Source organism: Pleurodeles waltl, chromosome 5 (assembly GCF_031143425.1).
Source record: "Pleurodeles waltl isolate 20211129_DDA chromosome 5, aPleWal1.hap1.20221129, whole genome shotgun sequence".
NCBI lineage: Eukaryota > Metazoa > Chordata > Amphibia > Caudata > Salamandridae > Pleurodeles > Pleurodeles waltl.
Genome location: NC_090444.1, coordinates 852,127,714 through 852,152,024, shown reverse-complemented (window position 1 = coordinate 852,152,024; position 24,311 = coordinate 852,127,714). Strand labels below are relative to the sequence as shown.

Here is a 24,311-nt window from a genome sequence, read left to right as displayed (position 1 = left end):
ATAGAGTGCAGTGGAACGGAGTGTATTGTGCAGAATGCAGTATTACAGAGTAGAGTGGTGTAGAGTATAGTGGTGACCAGTGCAGTGTTGCAGAGTAGAGTGTCAGAGTGCAGTGGTGTATAGTGCAGTTGTTTAGAGTGCATTGGCATAGAGTGCAGTGGGACAGTGTCGTACAGTGCAGTGTTGTGGAATAGATTGTTTCAGAGTAGGGTGCAGTGGCATAGAGTAGATAGGTGTAGGGTAGAGTGCAGTGGCATAGAATGCAGTGGTGCACAGTGCAGTGGCGTAAAGTAGATTGTTTCACATTAGAGTGAAGTGGCATAGCGTGGAGAGGAGCAGGGTATAGTGGAGTTGCATTGAGTGGCATAGAGTGTGATGGCATAAAGTGGTGTAGAGTGCTGTGGCAAAGAGCAGATTAGAGTGGCGTACAGTGTATTGATGTAAAGTGCAGGGGCATAGAGTTGAGTATTACAGAGTAAAGTGCACTGCATAGACTGCAGTGGTGTACATTGTAGTGTTGCAGAGTGGCATAGAGTGGACTTGTGTGGACTAGACTGGTGTTGCCTAGACTGAAGTGGTATAGCGTGCATAGGCGCAGAGCGAAATGGAGTACAGAGGAGTACAGTGCACTGGCATAGAGTAGAGTGGCACAGAGTTGAGTAGAGAGGCGTAGTGTGAAGTAGCATAGAGTGAAGTGGCATAGAGTGGAGTGGAGAATAGTGGAGAAGAGTGCAGTGTACCACAGTGCAATGGCATGGAGTGGTGTAACGTGGAGTAATGCAGAGTAGGGTACAGTGTTGTGGAGTAGTGCAGAGTGGAGTGGAGTATGCATGGTGTGGTAACACACTGGCATTACAGACAACACGTGTTTGATTGAAATGACCATTACATTTGAAAAGACATACAGTTTTTCAAATAAAACTATACAGTGCACAGACAATGATGTGTGGAAATTTCATCCCCTAATGCAATGATCTGTTGTAATCACATAAAGGTACTTGTTTCCAGCACAGTTCAGAATGAACAAAAATGTGCTTCATTTGTACTCTTAACTATGACATATTCTGAAATGTATTTGTAAGGAAATGCCTCCTTGGCATGGTTACCTCCTGACTTTTTGCCTTTGCTGATGCTAAGTTATGATTTGAAAGTGTGCTGGGACCCTGCTAACCAGGCCCCAGCACCAGTGTTCTTTCCCTAAACTGTACTTTTGTCTCCACAGTTGGCACAACCCTGGCACTCAGGTAAGTCCCTTGTAGCTGGTACTCATGGTACCAAGGGCCCTGATGCCAGGGAAGGTCTCTAAGGGCTGCAGCATGTCTTATGCCACCCTAGGGACCCCTCACTCAGCACATTAACACTGCTTCACAGCTTGTGTGCTGGTGGGGAGAAAATGATTAAGTCGACATGGCACTCCCCTCAGAGTGCCATGCCTACCTCACACTGCCTGTGGCATAGGTAAGTCACCCCTCTAGCAGGCCTTACAGCCCTAAGGCAGGGTGCACTATACCACAGGTGAGGGCATAAGTGCATGAGCACTATGCCCCTACAGTGTCTAAGCCACACCTTAGACATTGTAAGTGCAGGGTAGCCACAAGAGTATATGGTCTGGGAGTTTGTCAAACACGAACTCCACAGCACCATAATGGCTACACTGAAAACTGGGAAGTTTGGTATCAAACTTCTCAGCACAATAAATGCACACTGATGCCAGTGTACAATTTATCGTAAAATACACCCAGATGGCATCTTAGAGATGCCCCCTGAAAACATACCCGACTTCCAGTGTAGGCTGACTAGTTTTTGCCAGCCTGCCACACACCAGACATGATGCTGGCCACATGGGTAGAGTGCCTTTGTCACTCTGTGGCCAGGAACAAAGCCTGTACTGGGTGGAGGTGCTTCTCACCTCCCCCTGCAGGAACTGTAACACCTGGGGGTGAGCCTCAAAGGCTCACCCACTTTGTTACAGCACCACAGGGCATCCCAGCTAATGGAGATGCCTGCCCCTCCGGCCACTGCCACCACTTGTGGTGGCAAGGCTGGAGGAGATAATGAGGAAAACAAGGAGGAGTCACCCCCCAGTCAGGGCAGCCTCTAAAGTTTCCTGAGCTGAGGTGACCCTTACTTTTAGAAATCCTCCATCTTGTGGATGGAGGATTCCCCCAATAGGATTAGGGATGTGCCCCCCTCCCCACGGGGAGGAGGCACAAAAAGGGTGTAGCCACCCTCAAGGACAGTAGCCATTGGCTACTGCCCTTCCAGACCTAAACACACCTCTAAATTCGGTATTTAGGGCCCCCCAGAACCTAGGAAACTTTTTCCCATCGACACAGAATGGGTAAAAACCATTGCTACATCTGGCCCTAGATTCCTGCAACCTAAACAAGAAGAAGGACTGCTGACCTGCAGCCCTGCAGTGAAGACCGAGATGATAACTCCTATGGCCCCAACCCTACCGGCTCCCAACTTTGAGGAAAACTGCAACAGCGACTCTTCCAACAGGGACCAGCGACCTCTGAAGCCTCAGAGGACTGCCCTGCAACCAAGGACCAAGAAACTCCTGAGAACAGCGGCCCTGTTCAACAATCTGCAACTTTCTGCAACAAAGAAGCAACTTTAAAGACTTCACGTTTCCCGCCGGCAGCGTGAGACTTTCCACTCTGCACCCGACGCCCCCGGCTCGACCTGCGGAAAACAAACACCTCAGGGGGGACTCCCTGGCGACTGCGAGCCCGTGAGTAACCAGAGACGACCCCCGTATGTCCCCACAGCGACGCCTGCAGAGGAAATCCAAAGCCTCCCCCTGACCACGACTGCCTGGAACCAACACTGCACCCGCCTCCAGGACCTGAAGGAACCGAACTCCAGTGCAGGAGTGACCCCCAGGCGACCCGCTGCCTAGCCCAGGTGGTGGCTACCCCGAGGAGCCCCCGTGCCTTGCTGCATCGTTGAAGAGACCCCCGGGTCTCCCCATTGCTTTCAATACAAAACCAGACGCCTGTTTGCACTCTGCACCGGCCGCCCCTGTGCCGCTGAGGGTGTATTTTCTGTGCCGGCTTCTGTCCCCTCCGGTGCCCTACAGAACACCCCTGGTCTGCCCTCTGAGGACGCGGGTACTTACCTGCTGGCAGACTGGAACCGAGGCACCCCTGTTTCCATTGAAGCCTATGTGTTTTGGGCACCTCTTTGACATCTGCACCTGACCGGCCCTGAGCTGCTGGTGTGGTAACTTTGGGGTTGCCTTGAGCCCCCAATGGTGGGCTACCTTGGACCCAACTTTGAACCCTGTAAGTGTTTAAATGTTGTCATGTATCAGAAAAACCTCTTTTCTAACCCCAGTATCCAGCAAAATTGTTGCATATATCCTCTCACTTCAAAGTCAGGGAGAGAAAAGTAAACACTCAGTTCCCACCGAAGACAGAGCCTGACATTTGACCTTGTTCTTTGAATGCACAGCAAATATGATGAGATGAGAAAAAGATTTACAGGCCTGTTTACAGCGAGGGAGCACTCAGAGTTATAGTGTAAATAAGGTTTGGGTAAGGGAAGGGAAGGGAGGAACTCAAGCTACATAGCCTAAAACAAATAAAGCCAGCAAACTGAAAGCAAAATGTGAGTTACAAACCACAAAGCCAATGGCAAGCAACAGGTGGAATGCATTCCTAAGGAAGCTTTGTGAATGTACTTAAAGTGACAGCCATGGGATACTTTGTGGGGAAAGTCCAGTATTTTAGTCCAGTCTGTATCTTGCAGAGGTTTGGCCACATCAATCACCCAGGTAGTGTGATGAGAAGTCCTGGAGTGGTCTCAATGTTGCAGGAAAGATCTGTGCACCCATTCTATCAGTTTGCCACCAGTCCCTATAGTGTAGAGCTTCTGGCACAACTCATGTAGGGTTAGTGTTAGGTGGCATGCATGAAATAGGGTGTTTAATGATTGTTTAAGGTGGATTTAAGTAAGGAATTGACCGGAGTGAAGATGGTAGTCTGGGACAAGGGTTTGGAAATTTAGTAGCTCACCATCCAGAAACAAATCCGCCAATTTTAAGACACCTGCAGCATGCCACTGATGGAGTTGCTCTGAGCACAGCCGTCATGTGCGAGTGTGAAGGCTTAGCATAGGTAGTGCAGGAACACAGGGTTTCTTCGTGTCAGTGAGTTCACAGGTTCTAGTAAGGCAAGAGAAAACTGTGCATGATAACCCCAGATGGTGATCCGTAGAATGGGCAGTAGAAAACAGTGAGCAGTGCAGTAAGCCCTCCTTAAAAGTCTTTATGGATAAACCCCATCTCAAACCAGGGGGTGAGCAGGAAGCCACTGAGCCACACATTGGGCCTGTGCAGCTGAATAATAGCTTTCTAAGTCCAGAAGGCCTAATCCACTCGCAGTCACGGATATCTTTAGAGTGGAAAGAGCTACCCGACAGTGCCTGAGCGACCAAATCAGATATGTGGCCTGTCTGAAGAAGGAAAGAAGGATGAACAGGTGAAGGTTTGCAAAATTATACTATCATTGGGGTAGCACACCATCTTCACTATTGCCACGTGTTCCACAACAGAAAGCGGAAGAGAAGACCGAAAAGCAAACTGGGTTCGGAGGGACCATGACGCTCTGCTGAGATGTCCATTGTGCAAATCAGTGGGAGAATGGTAGATCGTAATCACTAGGTATTGAAAGGTAACTGCTGCCCAGTTCAATCTGAGGCCTAATTGTATATAAAGGGGAAAACAGAGGCTTATGTTAAAAAAACACTGATTGCATTAAAATAAAAAATAAAAATACATTTTGTTTGTGCAATTTACATCACAAATATTTTGAAGGATAACCCTTGGGGATAACCCGGATCACTTGTTTGGCTTGTGCTCAAATTTCAAAACTATTTTAAGACATGGACAAAAGGTGGCAATTGCCTTGCACGACCTTACAAGGGGTCTGGCCCCCTGCTCACCCTTCACAAGCATGAACAGCGGGCCACTGCACCAGAAGAGTTTGTCAAGGTGGGTGGTTGCTGCTTGCTCAGACACTTGACAGTGCCTCTTTTGTTTCTCTTCTGTCTGCAAGGACAACTCCCCAGGTACCCAATACCTTCCGATAGTCTTGGTGGACCCATCTTGTCTGATTTTAGGAACTGTTCCACCTTGTTCTTCTCTTACTTATTTATCCGGTTCTTAGCAACAGCCTCCCAGTTGATCTTGATTTCATCCTCCTCGTTTTATTATCTTTGATTGGTAGTCCGGGCTCCCAGTTCTGAGATAAATTTAGAGTCCCAGACATACACTCTAGTGCTGTGAGACTACAGACAAGTTGTGGGTACCTCACACCCTGACATTAGGTGCGAGACTGTTGACCACACCATCTGTCCTGCCTCATTACATTTTTTTTAGGTTGAATGTCCATGGGCGGCTGGGGTGAGCCAGATGTTTTTGTTCAATTTGTTTAACCCCTTTGCTGCCAGGCCTTTTCTCCCTCAGGTGCTAATCACATTACAGAGGCATGGCGCTCTTACAGGACAAGCACATTCACTTAACCCCTTCGCTGCCAGGCCTTTTCCCCTCAGGTGCCAGGCCTTTTTTTTGGCTATTTGGGGTACTTCACGCTTAGGCCCTCATAACATTTTGTCCACATAAGATACCTACGCCAAATTACCGTCCTTTTTTTCCAACATCCTAGGTATTCTAGAGGTACCCAGACTTTGTGGGTTCCCCCAAAGGAGACCAAGAAATTAGCCAAAATACAGTGAAAATTTCGTTTTTTTTTCTTAAAAAAAATGGGCAAAAAGGGCTACAGAATAAGGCTTGTGGGTTTTTCCCTGAAAATGGCATCAACAAAGGGTTTGCGGTGCTAAAACCACCAGCTTCCCAGCATTCAGGAACAGGCAGACTTGTATCAGAAAATCCAATTTTCAACACAATTGTGGCATTTTACTGGGACATACCCCATTTTTACGATTTTTTGTGCTTTTAGCCTCCATCCAGTCAGTGACAGAAATAGGTGTGAAACCAATGCTGGATCCCAGAAACCTAATCATTTCTATAAAGTAGACAAAATCCTGAATTCAGCAATAGGTAATTTGTGTAGATCCTACAAGGGATTCCTACAGAAAATAACAACAAAAATAAAAAAATATTGAAATTGAGGTGAAAAAAAACAGCACTTTTTTTTTTCTCTACATTTTACTCTGTAACTTATTCCTGCGATGTCAGATTTTTGAAAGCAATATACTGTTACGTCTGCTGGACTCTTCTGGTTGCGGGGATATGTAGAGCTCATAGGTTCATCAAGAACTCTGGGTACCCTGAGCCAATAAATGAGCTGCACCTTGCACTGGGTTTTCATTCTATACCAGGTATACAGCAATTCATTTGCTGAAATATAAAGAGTGAAAAATAGGTATCAAGAAAACCTTTGTATTTCCAAAATGGGCACAAGATAAGGTGTTGAGAAGCAGTGGTTATTTGCAGATCTCTAAATTCCGGGGTGCCCATACTAGCATGTGAATTACAGGGCATTTCTCAAATAGATTTCTTTTTTACACACTGTCTTACATTTGGAAGGACAAAATGTAGTGAAAGACAAGGGGCAATAACACTTATTTTGCTATTCTATGTTCCCCCAAGTCCCCCGATAAAAATGGTACCTCACTTGTGTGGGTAGGCCTAGTGCCTGCGACAGGAAATGCCCCAAAACACAACGTGGACACATCACATTTTCCCAAAGAAAACAGAGGTGTTTTTTGCAAAGTGCCTACCTGTGGATTTTGGCCTCTAGCTCAGCAGGCACCTAGGGAAAACCACCAAACCTGTGCATTTTTGAAAACTAGAGACCTAGGGGAATCTAAGATGGGGTGACTTGTGGGGTTCGCTTGCCCAAGGGGCTGCCCCCCAAACAAAACACACACACCAATACCTGGTTCCTAAGTGGTTTCCTCCCCCCCGGGGTCAGATCAGCCTAATAAAAATAGGCCGACCTGCCCCCAAGGGGGCCGAAATGGCCTAAAATAAATCTCCCCCCCCCAGGGGACTGACCCTTGCATAAGGGATCGCTCCCCTTGCGTGAAATTGACGCAAAAAAAAAACAAAAAAAATCCCTGGTGTCTAGTGGTTTCTGCTCCCCTTGGGGGCAGACTGGCCAAACAAAAATAGGCCGATCTGCCCCCAAGGGGCGCAGAAATGGCCTAAAGATCATTTTGCCCCCAGGAGAGCAACCCTTGCCTAAGGGGTCGCTCCCCACATATAAAAAGATCAAATAAATCTATGGTGCCTAGAGGTTTCTGCCCCTCTGGGGGCAGATCGGCCTAAAACAAATTTGACCCCCCAGGGAAACGACCCTTGCCTAAGGGGTCGCTCCCCTCATGTGAAACTGAGGGAAAAAAAATCCCTGGTGTCTAGTGGTTTCTGCTCCCCTTGGGGGCAGGTTGGCCTAATAAAAATAGGCTGATCTGCTCCCAAGGGGGTCAGAAACGGCCTAGAATTATTTTGCACCCTAGGGGAGTGACCCTTGCCTAAGGGGTTGCTCCCCACATAAAAAAAAATCCCTGGTGTCTAGGGGTTTCTGCCCCCCCCCCCCTTGCCCAAGGGGCCGCTCCCCTTCTTTCATAAAAATCCCTGGTGTCTAGATGCCATCGGGCAGCAGAAATGCTCAGAGAAAAATAAAAGGAGAGGAAAGACCTTTCCTCTCATGACTCTCTGCCCCCTCCACGTGATCGGAGAAATGCTTTTGGGGGTGCTTAGCCATCGGGGCCCATAGCAGGACGAGCTGGTCTCATCCTGGACACCGGGCACAGCTTTGCCATGAATTTTTTACTGTCCTGTCCAGAATTTGCCTCGATGCCAAGTGGTCACCCTAGCTGTATCGACTCCAAAATTCATGAGGCATTAAAGTTACACTCACCTACAACACAGATCTGTAAACCACAAAAAACATTCAAGGACAAAATACCATTCAGGTCCACCGTTTGGCGTTCTGTAAAAGTCGCTGAACATGCTGGTTTAAATAGACGAACCAGAAGCTGCTTCAAACAGGGATTTCTGAAAGCTACACCGCTAACCTCAGCATGCGGCACGTGTTAAATTCAAGGGATTTTTAGCAGGCATGTTGGAATTAGTGTATACTTCCTGTTATAATGATTTATACCGCTGAATATATCAAAAGTCAATATTTCCAAGCAAATCAAATGTGTAAAATGTCATCCTCCAGGTCTGTGACCCACATCCAATCCCTTTCTTGCGACTAAGGAAAAATAAATATAAAATAGCATTCGGAAAGTTTCTTTTCTCAGGGTTTCTTGAGCTACAGTACGGGTCTGAACTCTTTACAGGGTCCCTTTTTTCGAAAAAATAACAAGATAATTCCCCTTCCTTTTTGATACTGAGCACCCTTCTCCACTGCTTGCTTCTCAAAGAGTGTGTCTTCTTCTAACAGGTGCTGTTCCCGATGATATTCCTTCTGGACAAATGCAATGAAGAAGAATCTTGAACTTCAGCAATTAGCCATTGCGCACAATTTAAAACACATATTTTCTGGTACTCTTCTAAATAATTTGTGAAGCTTTGCCCTGCCTGAGTAACGAACAGGAGAGGAATGGAGCAGTCACTGCCCAATTGGTGATGTTTCTGTGGCAATCTCTCCTTTTAGAGAGCTCTAGTTGATGCTGCTAAGTCTACTGAGGGGTGTAAAACCTCCATGTTGGTAATGCCTAACTTAGGATTTGAAGTACCTTCTTGTTGTCAGTATCCACAACCTTCAATGTTTCTATTTCAGCCTATTCAAGATTCATCTCATCATCAACAGAGGATCCACAAAGTATTCTCTAAGAAAGGGAAATTCATGATATGCTGTTGAGCCTCTGGTTTTAAGCCAGCTAATCACAGAAATGAATTGCATCTAGCAACTAAACCATGACAATATATTTGTGAGACATTTGAAGGTCTGAGTAATCAGCAGCTCCACTAATTATTTAGACTGAGGCAAGCATGGCTTCCTGCAGGACTTCTTGAAAGTTTTCCCTGTCCTTCCGAGGCAACTTCTTTGAAAAGCATAGTGGAGAATCCCAATGGGAAATGTCACACCAGCAAGATGGTAGTGCTAGCGGTCTCCCTATCTGTCACTGGGGTTCCACATATTTTCCTTCCTAATTAATCCAGATGTTTGATCCAGAGGAATAGTGAAGACAGACTCTGTGGAAAAGAAACTCTCGACTTCTGACATGCTTAGAAACTGGTAGTGGATCAGTCCATGGTGACAGGAGTTCTTGCCTAACAGCACGGTAGATGCAGACTTGGCTGATACAGGAGTAAGAAACAATTGTATTGGAGGTTCATAAAACTTGGCAGCAAGGGCAGAAGGGGTCTTGAGGCCAGCAGGTGATGTAGGGTTTCAAATATTACTGATGTAGATGAAGGGGAAACAGGCACCAGTCTTTTAAGTTATGCCACTTTTTTTTAACTAGCACTTATTTGAAGGTCATAATGTCATCAGTTGGCAGCACTCTGGAAGGTGGACACTCCGTCAGAGCAGGCAAATGGCACCAGCTGGAGGAAGACAATTTTGTCCTTGAAATTAAACCATAAAGGCATATGAGACCTGATCCTGGACTCCCTAAAAGGCTGCAAAAGTGTGAGCAACTAGGATAACTCCTGAAAGGGGATCTTAGTAGCCTGTGAGGGCTCTTTCAAAGGGATCTCTCTGGAGTAGTTGGTGGGAGTTGTTGAGGGAGAGGTTGAGCTAACCTCTAGAGAACAGCTGGCTTAACAGGTGTTTGTAAAGTCTCAAAAACAGAAGCCTTTGTTGAAGATTAGAAGTGTGGGGAAGAATACCTTGGAGAAGCTGTAGGTGAAAGATGAACCAAATGCATCACCTCACAAGATGCAAAATAGAATGTAGAGCAGTGGTTCTTAACCTTTTAACTTCTGTGGACCCCCCACTCAATCATTAATTTGGGGCCTGATTTAGATGTCGGTGGAGGAAATACTGTGTCACAAATGTGACGGATATCCTGTATGCCGTATTATGATCCTCATAGGATAAAATGGGATCGTAATACGGTGGACGGGATATCCGTCATGTTTGTGATGGAGTAAACCCCTTCTTCAACGTCTAAATCTGCCCCATGATCATTACTAGAATCTGGGGTCCTCCAGTAAATCATTATTGAAATCCATTGACCCCCTACTGAGCCATTATTGGAATCCGGGTGACTTCGGCCCACCAAAATTTGATAGGAAAGTTGGACCTTTTCTAAATTCAATTAAGTCTTCCCATTGTCCTTATTGTATTATCTTTGATGCACTTGCACTGCTGCCACAAATAAACCTGAGGCTATAAACTTAATTTTTTGTCTCTAATTTTCAATGTTTTCACATTTACAGAACATTTTAAAATGTTCTATTTTACATTTTGCTTCTTTATGCACACTTTATTAATCTTTTAATATTATTTAATTTTCTAAGCAGTCACAGACCCTCCTGAATAGGTGATGCAGACTCCAGCGGCCCCTAGACCACAGTTTAAGAACCTATGAATACTTCGAAACAAATGTCTCAAGAAAACCTCTCCTCATCAACTAGCACGTTCAATCAGCTAAAAAGTGCAGGCATTTCTTGGCATAGCAGTTTCCAATGCCTAATGGTGTTTTAATGTCAATGCTCTCTTCAACAGTGAATGGCATGGGGTCCACTACATCGATCGATGTCTTGACAGACAGTGGTGTTTCAACGCTGTACCTGACCTCAAACGAAAACATGTTGCTGCTGTACAAGTAACACCACAAATCTCTAAGTGAAATAGGAGCAGTGTAGATCCTCAAGAACATTCCTCTTTTAAGATGAATAGTACGGATTGTTTTTGCTGACAGTACATGGGGCTGTGTCCTCCTTGATCTTCAGATCCTCCTGAAGCAGAACTGTGGCTGCTGCAATGATGTTCCTGCAAGGCAGGAAGCAGTATCTTTTACCTCTACCTGTCTTTGTGTGTCCCCCTGGACATATTGTGGCAGTGGAAACAGTCTCCAGGGGGATGTACCTCGGGGAAGCAGATGATACAAATATCATAAGAATACTATTGAGTATTTTTCCTACCAAAAAATATAATTTTGTGAAAAGCAGAACATAATTATATGACCAGAATTTATGTAAGAACACTCCGGGTCTAAAAAGACTTTGAATAAAATTGCAAATGGAAAAGTTAGAACGTTTCCCAAGTTAAAAAAAAATAGAAAAAATGCTCAACTCAGCTCTCCGGGATTTTACTCTCAGGAATCAGAAAAAAACGAAATGCTATAGAGAGAGAGAGAAAAAGAGAGAAAAAGAGAGAGAAAGAAAAAGAGAGAGAGCGTGTGAGTGTGTGTGTTTCTTTTTAGGAAAATCACAGGTTCTTGGCTAGCACCTGACCTACAAATTTATGACCTTGTTTACTCCCCACACAGCGTTCTGGAAACAGCAGTTTTCATGCTATGCCGGAAAGCTAGAACAACATGCTGCAGTTTTAGTGTCACTGGAAGATAAACTGATAGTAGATCTGCCACAGTGGAAATGGTTTTTCCCTATTTCAATGTGCGTGTGTGCCCACAGCCACTATCTATCTAAAAAAAGGTAGATCTACATTCTTGGATGATCTACAATCTAGACAAAGGTAGATCGTTGGTGTATACATAGGAGCCTTGTCAGGGAATTGCCCTATTTATCATACATTGGGAGTTGAATTTAATTTTCACTGCTATCATGAGCCAGTGAAGAGAGGGTCATGTTAGACCAATGCGGACGTTCCACTTTAAGTCCAAGGCTGTATGGATGGCTGCATTTATACCTGTAGGCACGATTCTTTTAACAAGACACTATATGATGTTCGTATGTGGCTCACTAAGTGCACGATAGGCTCCGTGGAGTTATTGGGGACCACCCAAATCAGTACTCATTTTACCATCGGTGACTTCCACAGCGATGACCAGGTCTCCTGGACAGTGGCAACAACAAATAGTAGTAGAAGTGCAGACCTTTTCACCTAAAACCTAATAGGAAGACTCTCTACTGGCTCTCCCCTTGTTAATCTGAGTAGCAGGCCACGACTGGACCCCCCGTAACGTTATTCACGAAAGGTTAAGTAGTAATCTATGTTTGCTCTGTCCCTGCATATGCACCCTTAGTACCTTCCTTTCTCATCCCCTTAATTCTTTGCGAAAACAAGAAATCCCACAATCTCCCATCATAAACAAGGAAGAGGAATTTTGTTGAACTGGGTTGAAGCAAAGGCAGTAACAGCAGGTCTGTGCCCTTGACACTTGAACTCTTAATGAAATGACAGCTGCCCAGAGGCAAAGCCACAATACTCACCTCTCACAAAAAAACAGAGACCGCCTTTGTTTTGAACAGTAGAGTAGAAACTGAGATTACATTTTCACCAGAAAATGGTGGCCAATGAGATGTGAAATGCTGAAAAAGAGATGCATGCTGCATTGATTTTAGGTTAATTTTTAATTTAGACTGTTGTTTTGGTCTAAATACTCATAGGACTAGATACAATATTTTCCATTCAGCATTGCTACTGTTCACTTTCTACTTCCAGGAGCTCTGCACACCTATGTTGAGGGAGGAAGAAGAAAGCTCAAGGAGAACCCTTTGTTGTCTTCCTTCTAAGAGCAAGGACTATAATCTGAGAACTGAGAAGAAGCTGTGCTGCTGATGGGCCAAGAAGTCAGACTGACTGGTGCGGAAAGAACTTGTCTGTTTAGCCAGATACAGTGTTCAGTGTAAGCGTTTAGGCATTAGGATGTCAGATGCTGAGCGCAAGAACAGCAACCTTCAAAGCCCTTATCAGCCCAACCGATTTTTTCTTCATTGTGTGCAGCCCACATTAATTTACAACATACCCAACTTTGCCTGGTTTAACTAAAGTTGTGCCATCGGATTATTCCAGTTACTCAGGAGATGTTGGTGTGCATCACATTTAAATTAAGAAAAGAGCTGAATGATGTCAGTGCAGGTATAAAATTATCCCTTTTAAGGGTGCAAGGTAGTGACCAGGAGTTAAAGGCTGCTGCTAAAAAAGATGGAAAAGGGCTGTGAAATTTCTTACACTGTAGTTCACCTTCTTGGATCATAACTCAAAAGACAAGCATGCACCTCGGTCAAAAAAAAAAAATCAACCCAGCAGAACCCTGGGTCATCTAAGCCAAGTTTTGATAGATGCTGGCATAGGAGACTGTGGATGAATGAGTCAATCACAACAGACCAATCTACCATTGTCCACCACCACATTTGTTTATACTAATATCATCCAGAATTATTTTTACCTGGAAAAATGACTTTTTTCCAATGTGGCAATGTGTGGATTTTGGGCCCTAGCTCAAACAGCACCTAGAGAAACCTAGCAAACCTGCACATTTTCGATAACTAGACACCCAGGGGAATTCAAGAGGTGGTGATTGATTTGTGTGGCCCTCACCATTTTTTTGTACCCAAACCTCAAACTTTAAATGAAAAAACACATTTTCACCACATTTTAGTGATGCAAACTTCTGGAACCCGCTGGGAGCAACAAATTCACTACCACTAAGCATTCTCCCCAAGCCCCCCAATAAAAATGATACCTCACTTGTGTGGGAAGGGTTAGTGCCTGCAAAAGGAAAGGCCCCAAAACCCAACATGGACACATCACATTTTTCTACAGGAAACTCACCCTTTTTTTGCAATGTGGCTAGCTGTGGATTTTGGTACCTAGCTCAACAGGCATCTAGGGAAACCTAGCAAACCTGCCCATTTTTGAAGACTAGACAACTGGGTGAATCCTGGGTTAGGTGACTTGAGTGGCTTTAACCAGGTTTTCTTACCCACAAGCCCTTGCCATCTTCAACTTTTGACTAAAATCACATTTTCACCATATTTTTGTACAGGAAAGGTCTGGAATCTGCAAGAAGCATTGAATTTGCTGTCCCCTACCAATCCTCCAAGTCTCCCGATAATAATGGTACCTCATTTGAGTGAGTAGGCCTAGTGCCCCCAGCAGGAAAGTTCCCAAAATACAATGTGCAGGCATCAACATTTCCTACCACAAAATTGATCTAATCTGGCAATGAGAGTAGCGTTTTTTTGGCTGGGGTTTGACGGCCAGCCAAGGAAACCTATCAAACCTAGACATCTCTGAAAAATAAGCACCCTGGGGAGTCAAGGGTGGTGTGCCTGGCATACATACCACAAGGTTTTCTTACCTACAATGCCCTTTAAACCTCAAACGTAACCTAAAATTGCACATTTTCCTTGCAATTCTGTGACCTAAACTTCTGGAATCAGCAATAATCCACACATTTTCCACCACCCAGCATTTCTCCATTAGTCCCGCTAAAAATGCTACCCCGCTTGTGTGGCTGGGTTTAGTGCCCGTGACAGGCACACATCAAACCAAGATCAACAGGAGTCTCACAGAGCAACTTACATTGACCCTTTCCAATTACACCTACCCCATCCAAATCGGAGCGCGAGGGTCTGAAATGTGACCCTGAGCACCAATGTAAGTAAAAGTAGATGAGATGATCAGCTTATTTTTCTTTCACTTCTTGCGTAATGATGTTGGCGTGCCATGCACACCGATCGCCATTGTACAGAAAAAAAGCCTTGGTCACTGGGGAAGCTCTTCCCAGCAGCTTAAACTTAAAATAGAGAAAGGAAATTCCTCTTGTGCTTGCACCAGAGTGATTTTCTGCCTCGGGTGCTAGGATGGCCAGGGGCCGTCTTCAGAACATGAGCACTGCTGCTGAGATAGAGTACAGGCTGTCCTCAGCACACAAGAGATTAAGAAAAGGGCTTTGAACTCTAACATTGTTTCAGCATGTAGGCTGAGAGTTCTTTTACAATACACAGGCATCTCACACTTCTCCTCTCAACAAAAACTCTGCCGAGTTGATTTATACAATTCATATTTATAAGACTCAAACTACTAAACCACAAACTAATCACAGAGACTATGAACAAGAATTTATCAACTGCTTACAAAGTCATGCAAACACATAGGACATTTTTGTACCCTATCACTTCTGCTCAGAACATCATATTTCACCTCTCTTAGTGAGCCCTGAGCAACCACGGGTAAGCTCATTTTCACAGCCTCCATTTCGAACCTCATGTGTGGGAGAGATGACAACATGGTTTTTATTTGGACAATGTTGAACTTGTGAAGGCACATACACATTCGAAAGAAGTTTCAGGAGATCAGTTTATTTACACCTCGGCCATTCATCAGTCTAGATTAACTGCAAGGGCTTTGAACCCCAACAGTCTCTTAGCAGGCATGTTGAGGGTTTGTTTACAGAATACAGGCATCTCGCAGACTTCTGAGAGACATATATTGCTGCTGTTGCACAGTTTAGATTCTGCCCCATTTTCCACAAAGTGTGAGGTTTTGCCTTTGAAAGATGTGGTTAGCTTCATGAAGCGAATGTGCACTAGATGCTTAGGGCGAGAAAAACCCAGGTCAAGAATGGACTCAGCAGAGATGGGAAGAGGTTGCAGGATCCTGCCCCTTGGTCTCTTCCTTTAATAATTATTTTAGAAACACTGGAAGCTTCTGTGCTTTACTTCTCTGGAGGGTAGATTTTGGTTTTGGTTTCGGTTGATGGGAGTGATTTTCACAGTAATGGGGCAAGGCTTCACTCCGTGAGTGACCTCTGCAGCATTTATATTGAGGCAGGCAGAGACCTCTGGTAGCATTGTGTTCAGAGCCCATCTTAAGCCAGTTTAATGTTTAGATCGTAAAATGTTATAGTTGCTTTGCTGTGGCAATTTTGGGCTTTGGAACCTAGGTGTGATAACCAAGGTGCTGGCCAACCCTAGACTGCATGGAGTGAATCTGCCATCAAAAGTGGTTCCACTCAACCTAATCCTTACCACACGTGTAGTCAAGCTGAAGATACACAGTCCATTACTACAAACTCTTTATTTTGTTTAAGAACATACATGACCCATATTTGTTAAATTATACAGACCAGCTGATGGCTAGCTGAGTCCATTATTTGGTTCCCATCAACAACCTATTGACAACTAATTTTGCTAGCAAGGATTCTGGCTGTTGGGACATATGTGGGGGAGACAGGGCCATGCCACTACAGCTTTTTATTTTGTTTGTCAGCCAGGATAAGTAGCAATTGATTCAGTCATTCTGATGTATCACACCAATGGCATGAAATCCCCAGGTGCAAATATCTAGTCTTGATATTAATTAAAATAAATGAGTTTCCATTATTGGGTCATGCTAACTTCATGACCAAGATACAAAAATGAAGGCGTTGAACTCATGATTCTAGCCAATAAGACAAATTTGTGCCCTGGTTCCTAGGACTATGTAGAGCCTTACATCCAGTGAATAACTCATTTTGGGTTGAATTTGTTAAAAGTAGCCCATATTTGTACTCCAGAGACTTGGCCAAAAGCTCTCCATCGCGTTCAGTGCTATCAGTGTTTCCATAACAAGGAAGATCAATTCAGTCCTTATCAACACTGTCAAGTTATTAAAGAACTAAGGGGGTCATTCTGACTTTGGCGGGCGGTGGAGGCCGCCCGCCAAAGTCCCGCCGGCAGAATACCGCTGCGCGGTCAAAAGACCGCCGCGGTTATTCTGGGTTTCCTGCTGGGCTGGCGGGCGACCGCCAGAAGGCCGCCCGCCAGCCCAGCGGGAAACACCCTTCCATGAGGATGCCGGCTCCGAATGGAGCCGGCGGAGTGGAAGGGGTGCGACGGGTGCAGTAGCACCCGTCGCGATTTTCAGTGTCTGCATGGCAGACACTGAAAATCTTGGTGGGGCCCTGTTAAGGGGGTCCCTGCAGTGCCCATGCCATTGGCATGGGCACTGCAGGGGCCCCCAGGGGCCCCACGACACCCCATACCGCCATCCTCTGCCTGGCGGCCAAAACCACCAGGAACAGGATGGCGGTATGGGTGTCGGAATCCCCATGGCGGCGCAGCAAGCTGCACCGCCATGGAAGATTCCCCAGGGCAGCGGAGAACCGGCGGTACACCAGCGGTTTTCCGTTTCTGACCGCGGCTGTACCGCCGCGGTCAGAATGCCCAAGGGAGCACCGCCAGCCTGTTGGCGGTGCTCCCGCGGTCGTTGGCCCTGGCGGATTTTACCGCCAGGGTCAGAATGACCCCCTACGTAACTGTGACTGGAGCTGATGCACTGGCAGGATGGTAATGGTGCCGGCACGAATTTTTAGATATTGGTATTAAATCGCTTTAAATATGTAGGTTGGGAGAAACAACAGTCAGGTAAGTTGAAGAGAATGAATCTGTCAGTGCTGACTGACTATATATGGTACACAAATTATTTTTAATACAATATTACATGACTGCTGTGCTTCTAAAATCTCTAGACTTGTACACATTAAAGCATTCTGCATTTTGGAATGATGTTAGGAAACGAAAGCAATAAAGATTTTATTTCAAGACTTAAAGAGTTTGTTAGCCACCTAGGTCTGGCTTTAGAAAAACATTTCTCACTCCAAATCAAGATAGCTCACATGTGCAAGACATTCAGAGGTCGAAAAGATTAGATATGCTGACAAGTTACCACCTTACGTTCCTTTTCCTGCAAGCATCTGTTTCTCACCTTTGTATGATATTGCAAAATGGAGAAAAGTACTTTGTGACTTCCATGGAAGACGTTGTAGTAGTCATCTTGGTGCAGGCGGTCGAATGAAACAGACAAAAGAATGTTGAACGCCAGCGTAACATGGTGCGGACTTTGGAGGATCCCTTCTCCTTTCATTAGCATGTAGGCCACAAGGTCCAAAATGGGCACAGTGAGTACAGAGATCAGAGACTGGTTGTGACAGGCCTCCATTGTTAGAAGCTATGTAGATAAATAAACAAGCTCTGCATCAAAATGTTCACTTTATAAAGGCCTGGCAAACAATAAACTTTAAGGTTTAGCTTTAACAAAGTTGTTTACTACCGATTGCCCCATATAAAACAATCTGAACACCACACAAACATGCCATTGCTTTCAGAGTAAGGATGTGATTTCAAAAACATTGACTGCGAATTTCAAACAAAATCTATAATGTCGAACTCTGTAAGGCAATCAGACTTGTATCATACATGTCACTTAACTAGGAAACTGCCATCTGGCTAGTCTCTACCAACTTTGTGCTGGAACTGAACTTAGGCAGAAACTGAAACTAAAACTAAAAAACAGAAATGTCAGCACAGGTCTTCTTTGGTGAAAACAGTTCTCTGAGTATTTGGCATGTTTACAATCACAAACTATTACTGTATTATGTTTTTTGCGTTGTCTTTTCTGCTGGCAGTGTCTGTAGAAACTGGACTAGTGCACATGAGACTCACAGAAGGGAACGTCATTGGCCATGCACAGGGATAAAAATCTGGAGCTATTCAAACATTTGACCTAAGAATCAGTTGCCAGTCCTACCACTAAGCAACAAAGGTGTATCCAACTAAAAATCAATGCAACAGGACCACATTTTATTCTACAGATTCAGCTTAAGGCAGAATTCTGTAAATGATGGCAGGATAAATGTTTGAAGAAAAGGTGTACCCTAGTCTCACAATCACCCTTTGCTGCTTGTTTAAAGGTCAAATGGGTGCAAAGGCAATTTCAACTCTCAAATTTCAGTATGTACTTTTATAAACATACTTACACCCAAGCCCGTCATTATTTGGGGAACAGTGGACCAGAACCTCATCTCACTGTCTCTTGATAACTGACAGCTAATCATCAGCTTCACTATAGTGACGGCCGAAAGAACTTCCTACAACAAAAGAAAAACATATGAGACTGCAAAATGCTAAACTTTAAACATGCCACGATTCTTTAGTATTAGCAGATCTCTTCAAATGCAGTTCCTGTACTACAGAACATCATGTAAACGTTAATTGGCAGGCTTTTCAAATGAAAGACGCATGTTAAAAATCTATCATATTTCAGTCTTCAATTTAACACTCAAGCTCAGTGTAGATAACGAATGTCACTGCAACATGCTAGAAAACCACCAAGTGTTAAACCAGATAGGCAAAGTTGTGCAGCCACAGACACATTAGAATTACACCCACGTGGAAAAGTAAATTTACAGGTTTGTGAATATGGTCCAATGTTGTTATTCTTGTATGGAAAAACAATCTCCTACACCAGAATGACAAGTCAGGAGTACCGAACTGGAGTATGAAAAAGTCCACATTTTGGAAAATGGTGGTTTGGGGGGGGACCCAAATATTTCTTAGATTTCGTCATGCTTGATTAGAAAAGGTGTCAATGCCATGTTATGGACAGAAGGCACATTCAACCTCACAAATGGAAATCAGGTCTGCTGGTAGAGCTACGATGAATGAAGTACCAATAAGTTCGTAATCATCAAACCAGTACTAAGTGGATGATAATAGTTGAGAGGTAAACTTGTAAACAAGCCAACCCCTCAACTCACTCTTCTAGACAGATTTGTAAAAAGTCATGAAAATGTCTTTATCAAACATCGCCTGGGGAAAAAGATTAATCTTCTGGCGATTCTTTCCCTCACAGCGTGGCAAGGCACCAACTGCTCTTAGTGCTTTTGTTCTGTTGTCTTTTGCTGTCGATATACTGTTGTTACAAGCACAAGCGCTGTACATTTTTATTGACAGGATTTGTTTACTTTGTGTTCTTTATGGTTTGTCAATGCACCTCACAGCATTAAAGAATAATTTACTTACGTTCTGTAATACTTTATATGGTAGAGACTGTATTTAGCTACAGATTTCTTACCTTCGAATTATTCCAAGTGTCAGAGTGGATCCGGAAGATTTTTCATGAGCAGTACCCTGCGTACTGGTAGGCGGCCTTGATCAGCGCAGGAATTGATGTCCGCGGCACCTATATAGGTGCTACCCAGAAAGGGTGACTTATTTCTTTTCATTACTTTTCATGCCAGAAACGCAGAGCCATGAAGATCACTGACCACTGGTGTGGAAAGCTAGGACCTTAAAAGGGATACAATCCTGTCCCTAGAGATCCGGTTGCAGAGGGCGGAAGATCGGTGAGGTACCAGCAGCTAGATATAGTCTCTACCAGATAAGGCATCATCAAACTTGTTCATCTGGTAGAGATTTCTAGCTGCAGATTACTTACCTTAGAATAGATACCCAAACAATACCATCCCCAGAGGTGGGTCTGCAGACCAATTTCAGACCAGAAAATCCTGCAGGACCGAATGGGCAAAATACCTGTCAGGACAGACCTGATTGTCCAGGGAGTAATGTTTGGTTAACGTGTGCAGGGAAGCCCATCCTGATGTCTGGCAGATATCCAGGACCAGAACCGCACATGGCTGTGTTCAAATGGGCAAGCAAGACCTCAGGGGTTGCTTCTTGGCCAAAGCCAGACAGATTTTAATGCAGAGCACGACCTATCTGGAGATGGTCCTTTACTGCACAGTACAATCTTTTTTTAGCTCCAACATACCACACGAAGAGTTGATCTTCCACCCGGAATTCGGTGAAGGTAAAACGACAACGCTCGCTTGGGGTCCAGATGAGAGAGGCATCCTCATCCTTGGAAGGGGGAGGTGGAGCGTAGAAAGTAGGTAAGGTGATGGATTGATCTACATGAAAGGGAGTGACCACATTTGGAAGAAAGGAGGCCTGTCAGTGAGGCACCACTTTGTCAGGATGAATAGGTAAATATGACGGCTTAGATGACAAGGCCTGTAAGCTCACTAACTATAAGCTCACAAATCTGTAGGGCAGATATAATATCCATGAGCAACCTGAGGGGACAATTACGAAGTGGCTCAAGAAGAGAACACATCAATACCGTGAGAATCAGATTCAAGTCCCAGTGAAGCTTGATAAAGGGAGAAGGGGATAAAGATGGATTAAAAATGCCAATAATCTAATAGGAGATTTGAAGAGAGAGCGTTGATCATGCAATCTCAGGAACACAGAGGTAACAGAAAGATAACCCTTGAGAGTGCCCAGAGCCGGATCCTGCTGGGCTAGAGATAGAATAAAGAGACAAGAACCTGAGAAAGTGGGGGTAGAAAGGGGATCGACATTTCTGTCGGAATACCATGCCACAAATCTCTGCTAACCACAGGCGTATACCGTTTTGGTGGAGGGACGTCTGGCTGCCAAGATTACGTTACAGATTTTCGGAGGAAGGTCAAAGGCTTTTAACTTTCACCGCTCAATCTCCATGCAAGAAGGCAAAGAGTGGAGAGGTTTTGGTGCAGAACCCTTCCATGCTGCTACAACAAAAGATCCTCCGGAGAGGAGGACCGAAGGACATGCTCAGTAGCTCGGAATATCAGACACTCCATGCCCAATACAAGGCCACAGGAATGACTTGGGCCCGGTCGTTCCTGACCTTCTTGAGAACTCTGGGCAGGAATGGCATGGGTGTAAAAGCATACAGGAGGCCTGAGCTTCACTATAGAAAAAAAGCATCACCGAGCGAGAGCTGGATTGGAAAATCCAGCACACAAAACTGCTGAAATTAGATGTTCGACAGAGGCAAGCAGACCTAACTAAGGCTTTTCCCATCACTGAAAGAGACTTTGCGGCAACTCCAGATGGAGACACCATTTGCGATCCCCTAAGCAACTGCAGCTGAGTTTGTCCACCCTGGCGTTCAAAGAACCCGCCAGGTGTTGAACCACCACAGAAATGTCCTGATGTTCCAGCCATGTCCAGAGACGCAGTCCTCTTGACATGACCCCATCCCATGCCTAGCTTGTTGCAATACCACATGGAAGTGATGTTGACCGTGAACACCGACGCTAGCCTCCCCTTGATGGAAGGTAGGACTGACCCGACCTTTGGCTGCCTGGGCCACGAAGTCTGTGGATACTGGCCCTAAGCCACGTATGAGTTGTGAAGCATGTGTGGCACAGTGGCTAGGTGGGTATTGGCGCAGCTGGTAGCCCCTTACATAGCCACAAAAGTGGTGAAAAGCAGATTGGCGGTGGAGCGGGCTGAAGATGGGCCGCAGCCAGACTGTCCTTAAAACATTTGAGCACAGAGTCTGCTTTATCTCTGTAGAGAAAGAAGCAATCGAAGGGCACGTCAATCAAAGAAGACTTGACATCCCCTGAAACGCCAGTACAAAGCTAACCATGGTGCCCAAGGGCCATTATCGACAAAATCGCTAGGTCCAGTGAGTTGGTTGTTTCAAGTCCACAGCGAATTGTGAACTTTGCTGCATCTCTCCCATCTGCCACAGCTTAAGGGAGCACAGCCTGGGCCTTGTCCAGGACCCTAGGCAACACCTGCACAACCATATCCCACAGAGCGTGGCGTGGGAGTAGTGGCCTAAAAGGCATGTGGTTGTCAAAGACCATAATGGCAAAAGAAAACACCTTCTTCTTAAGTGTCTCCAAACTCGTATTCTCGTGCTGGGGTTAATATTGGAGGTGGAAGCCTGGCCCACCAAACTCTCAGGGGTGGGGTGTTGAGTGAGAAATCTTGGGTCCCCTAGGGTGCAGCTACGGGCTATTGTCCTATTCACAGGAGCCCCTGTGTTGGACTTGGACCAGATACCCAAAAGGACATCTGTAAGAGCTTCACTGAACGGGAGGAGCGGTTTAGATGGGGAGACTCCCGGCTGTAGCCCTCTGTCAAGACATTGGTCTTGACCACCACCGAGGGCAACTGAAAGTCAAGGACCTCCGCAGCCGTACACACCACCAATAAAAAAGATGCTCCCTCTGTAGCCATGGTAGTTGGAGAAAACATGCCAGCATCTGGGGAAATGTCCAGACCACTAGTTATACCCAGCTCCTCTCACCAGCCCATATCTTTTTTTTACTCAAAATCTCACTATTTATATTTTCAGGACAGATGAATAAAGCTGCCAAGTACAACTAAAAGTGACCATTCATACAGCGTATGGTAAATGGGGCTAAGTGCTCAGGGTATAAACATTACGGATGGTACAGAAACATAAGCTAAATAACATAACACCAGGTCATCTAGAGTGCAATGTGTCGAAGTAGATAAAGAAGAGTAAACAATATAAGTAAGATAAATTCACCACCCCATACCATCCACAACCCAATGGTCTTGTTGAGAGATTTAACAAGACACTGAAGGGCATGATCATGGGGCTCCCTGAAAAACTCAAAAGGAGATGGGATGTCTTCTTGCCATGCCTGCTTTTCGCCTACAGAGAGGTGCCTCAGAAAGGGGTAGGGTTTTCCCCCTTTGAACTTTTGTTTGGCCATCGTGTTAGGGGACCACTAGCTCTTGTAAAAGAAGGCTGGGAGAGGCCTCTCCATGAGCCTAAACACGATGTGGTGGACTATGTACTAGGCCTACATTCAAGGATGGCAGAGTACATGGAAAAGGCAAGCAAAAACCTTGATGCCAGCCAACAGCTCCAGAAGATGTGGTATGACCAAAAGGCTGCTATGGTTGAGTTTCGGCCAGGGCAGAAAGTCTGGGTTCTGGAGCCTGTGGCTCCCAGGGCACTTCAGGACAAATGGAGTGACCCTTACCCAGTGCTAGAAAATAAGAGTCAGGTCACCTTCCTGGTGGAGCTAGGAACTAGTAGGTCCCCCAAGAGGGTGATCCATGTTAACCGCCTCAAACTCTTCCATGATAGGGCAGATGTAAACATGTAGATGGTTACATATGAGGACCAGGAAGCAGAGAGTGAACCTCTCCCTGATCTCCTCTCCACTGACCCTAAGGATGGCACAGTAGATGAAGTGATCTATTCAGACACCCTCTTTGGCCAATAGCAGACTGACTGCAGGCACGTCCTCCAGCATTTTGCTGGGCTCTTTTCCCTAACCCCTGGTCAGACACACCTGTGTACCCATGATGTGGACACAGGAGACAGCATGCCTGTCAAAAACAAAATTTTTAGACAGTCTGTCCAAGATAAGGAAAGCATCAAAGTGGAAGTCCACAAGATGCTGGAGTTGGGAGTGATTGAGCACTCTGACAGTCTCTGGGCTAGCCCAGTGGTCTTGGTCCCCAAACCTCACACAAAAGATGGCAAGAGAGAGATGAGGTTTTATCTGGACTACAGAGGGCTTAACTCTGTCACCAAGACAGATGCTCACCCCATTCCAAGGGCACATGAATTAATTGACAAATTGGGTGCTGCCAAGTACTTAAGTACCTTTGACTTAACAGAAGGGTACTGGCAAATAAGAATGGCACCAGGATCAAAAGAGAAAACAGCATTCTCTACACCTGACGGGCACTACCAGTTTACTGTGATGCCCTTTGGCTTAAAGAATGCCCCTGCCACCTTCCAAAGGTTATTGAATCAAGTCCTTGCTGGCTTGGAGTCCTTTAGTGCAGCTTATCTTGATATTGCTGTCTTTTGCTC

At 45.2% G+C, this 24,311-nt stretch overlaps 1 protein-coding gene across 3 annotated transcripts in view; it reads right to left on the bottom strand.

Moving 5' to 3' along the window:
- Positions 1-24,311, bottom strand: part of URB2 (URB2 ribosome biogenesis homolog) — a 524,601-nt gene that overhangs the window by 291,394 nt on the left and 208,896 nt on the right. For all 3 annotated transcript variants that reach the window (XM_069234932.1, XM_069234933.1, XM_069234934.1), the window contains 2 exons: positions 18,643-18,753; positions 17,592-17,834 (listed from right to left, as the gene is read on the bottom strand). In XM_069234932.1, the coding sequence (XP_069091033.1) occupies positions 17,592-17,834; positions 18,643-18,753 (354 nt within the window). The remainder of the gene's footprint in view (positions 1-17,591; positions 17,835-18,642; positions 18,754-24,311) is intronic.